This window comes from Psammomys obesus, unplaced genomic scaffold (genome assembly GCF_907164565.1).
Source record: "Psammomys obesus unplaced genomic scaffold, mPsaObe1.curated_primary_1811, whole genome shotgun sequence".
Classification (NCBI taxonomy): Eukaryota; Metazoa; Chordata; class Mammalia; order Rodentia; family Muridae; genus Psammomys; species Psammomys obesus.
Window position 1 is genome coordinate 7,612,166 of NW_026595981.1, and position 7,223 is coordinate 7,619,388.

The 7,223-nt window shown below is 42.5% G+C and overlaps 1 protein-coding gene across 1 annotated transcript; it reads left to right on the forward strand.

Moving 5' to 3' along the window:
• LOC129686113 (eotaxin-like) lies at nucleotides 1-5,829 on the forward strand. Its single transcript, XM_055619829.1, has 3 exons — nucleotides 1-167; nucleotides 4,793-4,904; nucleotides 5,302-5,829. Exons 1-3 carry the CDS (start codon nucleotides 92-94, stop codon nucleotides 5,447-5,449), a joined length of 336 nt encoding a protein of 111 aa, XP_055475804.1. The 5' UTR covers nucleotides 1-91; the 3' UTR covers nucleotides 5,450-5,829.
• Nucleotides 5,830-7,223: the final 1,394 nt, after the last annotated feature.

The following is a 7,223-nucleotide window of genomic DNA, read 5'->3' on the forward strand; positions in this document are numbered from 1 at the left end:
CCCACTCTGCTCTCTATAAAGGTAGACAAAATAGCCAGCAAAGTACAGAGGCTGAGATCAACACAGAAACCTCCAACTCTCTCTTTTCACCATGCAGATCTCCACAGTGCTTCTGTGCCTGCTGCTCATGACCACTGCCTTCACCTCCGAGGTGCTGGCTCACCCAGGTAAGTCTCCTGGTAATCCTTTAAGGGAAGTCAGCCATTTCTCTAGCCATACACCAGGACTCTTCAGAGACTTGCTGCTAACCCTGCAATTCAAAGACAGGACATGAAACACCAGACAGTCAAATCGCTGGAACTGATACCGGCCCACTTTCATATTTCACTTTATCGTGTGTGTGTGTGTGTGTGTGTGTGTGTGTGTGTGTGTGTGTGTGTGTTTCTGGGTTTCTGTCTCTGTCTTCCTATGTCTCTGTGTCTCTCTGTCTTTATGTCCCTGTCTGTCTCTCCCCCCACCTCTGACATGAGTAGGCAAGTGTCAAGTGCGTCTACACAGTCAGTTTCCCTCACAGTGTCTGGGTGTGGGTCTGTGTATGGCACAGTGAGCATTTGGATATTGGTGAAATGGAAGGACCTGTTTTGGGGGTAAGAGTTTCTGCAGGATTCTAAGATAGCAATAGTGGTGAAAACAAAAGGTCCTGAGACACCTCTCAAGCTGGTTCCTTTCGACTCTGTTTAAGAACCTGCTGTAGGTGTTTGTTTCTTACCCCGTTTTATTATCTTTCGATGTCTTACTTTTACTGAGTGTGTAAACCAATGCACACTACAGTGACAGCTAATCCCAGTCAAATCAACAAGGGCCGGCTCCTTGCCCATAATAAGCAATAATAATGCACGAGTTCTGCTTCTGCTGTATTCTTGGGTTCCCAGACTGATCAGTGGAGCAAAGGAAAAGAATGCTCAAAGGTTCCATTGGTGGCACTTGCCAGCTCAGAAGTGTGATATTTTTTTTTTCTCCCTTACTGACCAAACTGGTTAATATCATCAGCCAACTAAAATGGCCAAGAAAGCAGACAATGGAGAGTGTTGGATGACTGGTTCTGAGACGAGCACACTGTTGTGTGCTCCTCTTAATGTCAGCAAAAAGGGGACCAGAGTGATGGGGCCTTCTTGTTTTCTTTGTTCTGGCTGGGAAAGAATGATATTTGACAGCTATGTTTCAATGAGTGAGTTTATTAAGTACAGAGCAAGCCAAAGTGTAAAAAAAAAAAAAAAATGATGGCGAGAGATAGAGAGAGGCACAAAATATCAACTCTACTGTGCAAAATCTTTAGCAGAAATTGACTAAGGAAGCCTTTTTAAGGCAGTCATCTGGGATTCCCAATGGATAGGGTCCCCGCCTGGGTGAGGCTTCAAAACCAAGGAGCAAGGAAAACAGAAAAGTACATCACCAAATTGGGGCTCATAACATCCACCTGAAACTGGCTGGAAGTTGGGGAACAGGGAGTTCCTTTTTGAGCTTTCTTCCATGGATATGCTCCCCATGGCTGGACATGTGGCTTCTCTTTCCCAAAGCAAGCACTGTTATATCATGGGATAAATGACAATAAACTCTGTGGGCAATAGTTCACATTTGAACAGTTCTGAAGGGGATAACACTTTTACTCTTGGATGTCTGGTTGTCCCCTCTTTATTGTTGCAGAGTTGGAGGCCTAGTCCACCCCCAAGCAAGAGCTCTTGAAGAACTCTCTGAGACAGACATATTTGGGTCTGAAATTGAGATGGGGGAGCAAGCCCACTTCCAAAGACAGCATCTAAGAGATCCCAAACAACATATAACAACTTAGCAATATAATGTACATTGTGTTCAGCCCTGAAATTGCCTGTATGCAGTTATTTGGCACTGCCAGCTCTATTATTTGGGGACAAATGAAGTAGATTGATTTAATACATTGTGGGATGAGACGAACATAACCAAAAGTTAGTTAACTGTAGACTTTGTTGATGAGTTTTTCTTTTTTCTTTTCTTTCTTTCTTTCTTTCTTTCTTTCTTTCTTTCTTTCTTTCTTTCTGTGCTGTTGTTGCTTTCAGAGTTCTGGGTTTAGTTGTTTTTTTTTTTTTTAATTTTCTTAGTTCGCTTATTTATCCAGCTGTCATAGCAGGATAGCGATGGTGGGTGTGAGACCTTCCTCAGACATGGGCTTTTAAAGGATTAAACTTTGAGATAAACATACTTAGGTCTGAAACAGGGAAGGAGCAACCTGGCTTCCAGGGTCAGTTTCTCAGTGAGCTCAAAACAACACATTTTAACAGTTTTAACATATTTAATGTATACATTTGTTTTTAGCATAAGAGTCCCTCCTAGTGGATTTGGGATCCAGTCTTTGGGGATTGGGTGGTGATTGATCCTGGTTCCTTCAAAGCTGGCTAGGGATATTAATGAAAAGGCTGGATGAGTCCCTCGCTGGGCTAACACACAGGATGGCTGGGATGTATGGCATTACTCTGGGTGAGCCACCAGCCCTCAGGAGAAGGAGGTGAGCATGTGGTCAGGAGTCAGCTGCTTTTGTCTGTGTTATCTGAGGATTTAGGGCTTAGAAACTGGACAATCTCAGTCATAAGTGATGGACCAAAGAGACAAAGTAGAATCAAAACAGTAAGATCTTGAAGGGTCTGATGTCTTGTGAACGATTTGTTAAATTCTGGGAGAAACACACCTGTGTAGCCACTTAAGGAGGAAGGGCATGTTCAAAGAAGGCTGTGCAGGCAAAGAAATAAATGTATGGTGTGCATATGTATTTATCTGGAGTTGACTTTGGGGGTATCTCTTAAAGAGAAAGTGTTAAGTTCTCAACTGGCTTGTTTTATAGTGTATCTTTCTTCTTTTATATTTCTGACTGTCTTGTGGAAAATAAGGCTTAAAGGCTTAGCATTGGACAAGTGAAGCCAGTTAGTAATGTTATAGAATTTGACATATTACTCCCTTTTAAACTGGCAAAAGCCGGCCTTTGTTGTAGTTATACTTTTAGGGGTGTGACATCTATATATAGCTTAGACAAAACAAAATTTGAATAAATTCTGATGCTGCTAAAATGCTGTTTCTCCCAAGTATGAACTAGCCTAACAATGTTGGCACAATAACTACCTCAATTAGACATGCATTTTTTGGTTTTTGAATTAGTTTTTATAAATGTTGCCATGAGAAGATCAGTGCCTTGAGGAATTTTAAAGGCCTTCAGTCATCAAACATACATGGTCTTTAAGTCCTATCCTCCATGCACCTTGCACAATTTACTCAGGCCTCTTGTGACTTGGATTTAAGCTTTTTATTTTGTCTTACCACATAAAATTCATATTTAAAAAAAACTTACCTGTTTAATAAAAATATAATTTCATCTTTACATTTTTAAACTTCTTTCTTCTAATTACTTAAACATTCACTTCTGTAAATAAGAGTTGAATGCAAATTATATACAGGCTATTGTGTTTTAAATTAACATTACCTGACATATTATTAAACTGTCAAGTTTTTTTTTTAATTTTTGAGTTGTTTGTTTGTTTGTTTCTGTTGTTTGTAGACAACCCTTTTTTAGCACTTGAATTTCTACCTTTCTCCCTTCTGGTCTCAAAGTCTTGAGAAAGTTCTTGCACTGTTTCAAAAGCCTGCAGGGAAATTAATGACCTTGATCAGCGAACACTCTTTGCAAACAAGAAGAGACCAAAGAAAATATTCACAGAGAGACAAAAAAAATCTTTGCATGTTAACCCTGCAACTGTAGTTTTAGGTACAGAAGATGGATATTCCTTTGTTCTAGTGGTGACATAGGGGAAGCCAAATGTCTATGGGTCATTGCTCCCTTCATCGCTTGTCTGTCAATGTGTACACCCCCTTTCACTTTTTATGAGAGTCCACTCCTTTAACCAGAAATGGTGATTCATAGCCTGTTGGTGATGCTAATTATATTCTCTATGGTCTGGGGAAGAGATTGTGTAGCCACACTCGAAGTTTTGAATGAGTAAGTGTATTTATTAATTACATATAAAGCCAAAGCAATAGTGAAAACAACACACACACACACACACACACACACACACACACACACACACACACAGGATTGGAGGATGCCATCAGATCCTATGCTCAAAACACCCAGTAAAAATCTACTGGGGAAACCTTGTTGAGGCAGTAAATTTGAGTTTCCTCTTGAAGGAATTCTGAACGGAGAAGAGTACCCTCCCTGGAGAGCAAATTAATAAGAGAAAGGTAACATAATCAAATTGGGGGCTTAAAACCAACAGAAACTGGCTGAGGAAGCCCTTGAGGCAGTCAGGGGAGTTTCTCCACTGAGTACTTGTTCATGGCGACAGCTTCTCTGTGTCCTGTTAGTGACAGTTCCCTTTGCAGCTGCTCTCTGGGACACAGTACTGTTGTTCACAGTCCATTCTTAGGTTCTCTCCTCTCTGTCACAGAGTTGGACACTCATCCCCTTGCCAGACAAATCCTGGGGGGAACTTGACACAAACATGCTCAGGTCTCAAATGGAGGGGAGGGTAAGCCTGCTCCCGGAGCCAGCCTCTCAGTGAGCTCAACAATGTAGCACACGTTACCGGTGTCATGTACACCGCATCTTGTCAGAGACGATGGGCCCCCACTGTGCAGAAGACCATGGGGAAGGGGAAGGGGTGTGCGCCTCGTCATAGGTACAGGGATGCAGAATTCTACATCCACCCCTGATGCACCCTTACCTTCTCCTGACTTTCTTCCTACAGATTTCAGCATATATATATAAAATATCCATGGATTACAGACGATTCATTCTTCCTGTCCATTTCCTTCTCCCTAAATGTAGGCTCTATCCCAGCTTCCTGCTGTTTCATCATGACCAGTAAGAAGATCCCCAAATCACTACTGAAGAGCTACAGGAGAATCACCAACAGCAGGTGCACCCTGAAAGCTGTAGTGTGAGTAGACACCACCCCCACTGCACCCCACCCCCATCCTCCAACACACCACAAGGCCCTCAGGCCCCAAACTCATTCCCAAGGTGCACAGTCAAATGCTGTGTCCTAATTAAAGAATCAGACAGTTTGACACGCAATCCACGAGTTTTCACAGCACAAGTTTCCTCTCAGCTCTCTGCATAGGAGCTGGTTCCTGACTACATTAGACCTTTCATGTCCAAGGGCAAAAGTGTCTTCACTAGGCCAGCAAGAGCAGAGCCTGAAGTCCCATCCCTACTCTGACCACCATTTTGTACCACAGTGATCTCTGCGCCCCATATCAAATGATTCCGGAGGGTTTGGGAGAAAAGGGGAGGACTTTCAGAGCATCCTCCTGACTGTTTGCTCTCTTCTGCAGCTTCATGACCAAGTTGGGCAAAGAGATCTGTGCTGACCCCAATCGAAAGTGGGTCAAGGATGCCACAAAACACCTGGACCGAAAATTCACAGCTCCCAAACTGTTACAAGAACCTCGCCTTTTGAGACTAAACCAGAGCCTTTCATAGGTTCCTTCTTTTCCTAAGATGTGCTCTGAGGTAATCTGTGCACCATTCCCAAGGACTTGGCTTCATGTGGTTATAGAGGGAACTGGAACTCATTATGTTTGGTGAAATAGGCCAGACTCGAACGATTGTGTAATTTCTTGCATATGCAGAATCTGAAGATAAGAGCATGAAATTGGATGTGGGATTAGTGAGGAATAAGATGGAAAGGGGTGGAGAGGGCAGTTGAGGATAAAAGGGGTAAATATGATCAAAGTACCTTATGGATATATTTGGAAATGTCATAATATGATCCACTGTTTTGCACAATTAATATACACTATTAAAATGTTAATATTTTAAAACATTTAAATAATTAAAGTTTAAAGCACATTTTTCATGAATATCTGTTTGTTTGTCTGTTTCTTTGTTTGTTTGTTTGTTTGAAACAGAGTCTCACTGTATCACCCTGACTGACCTGGAACTCAATATGTAAACCAGGCTGACCTCAAACTCATAAAGACTCTGCTTCTAAAGTGCTGGAATTAAAGGCATGTGCCACCATGCCAAGCCTCAGTGTTTTTTATTGGTATATACCAATAATAAATAATACAACATTTTACCACAACATTTTCCCACATGTCATTTTTAAGATCTAAAGCTTTGAGAAACCTGTCTCTCTATTAGTCCTGATTAAGTCTCCCTGTGATCTCCTCCCCGTTTACCATGGAAAGGTCACTATTGTGGAAGTGTTTTGTATTTCCAGGAGGATATTGTTATTGTGGCTGTACGGTGTGTGGTATTAAATGAAAGTGAATTGGTTTGGGCATTCATGAAATCCATGCATATCTTATTACCACTGCAGTTGTGTTTGTTTGTTTGTTTGTTTGCTTGCTTGCTTGCTTTTGAGGGGGGAGGTTGTTCGTTTTTTTGTTTGGGGGTTGTTTGTTTGTTTTGTGAGAAAGCCCATTCATCTGGGGTGGAATAAAGATGGCAGTTGGAAAAGAACAATTTGTGAAGTGGTGCTCTGTTCCGTACAAAATGACTCTTTGGCTTGGCTAGCGCTTATCAAAATTCAGATATTTCATTCTGTCCCCAGGATTCCTGTTCCCACCAGCAAGGTCCCAACTACACACACACACACACACACACACACACACACACACACACACACACACCTGAGCCAGTCACTCTGCAGGAGTTCCCACTACACCAGTGCTCAGCTCTGGAATTCCTGTTTTTATCAGCAAGGTCCCAACTCCACAGTCTTCAGTCATTCTGCTGGAGCCCTCCACCATGACGTAACACCACGCTTGTTCCAAGTCTTCCCTGTAACTTATTGCAACTGCCTGTTATAGTCTCTCACCTCGACCTTACTGTTCTATCTTGCAACAAAGACCCACAGACCCTGCAGACATGGAAAAAGCACAGGAAGCCAGGTGACCCTGGAGAACTGGCTTAGATGAAGTCTCCAAAGGTGTATTACCTGACAAGAACCATCTTAAGGAGGGAAGGGTCTAACTCAGCTTGGAGTTTGAAGGTGCAGTCTATTGTGGTAGGCAAAGTAGCAAGAGCAGACTTATCTGCAGCAACAGGCAGCAGGCAGGTCTCATTGACTCTGCAGTCAGGATGCAAGACTGAGCCAGAGTGGCATTCCACACACCTTCTCCTGTTCAGGCACCCTGGCTCAGGGATAGTGTTGTCCACCTCAGGGTAGGATCTTCCTTCCTCATTTTAACGTTTATAAAAACCCCTTTGCAGACAAGATCAGAGGCATCCCTTTTGGATGATTCTAGAT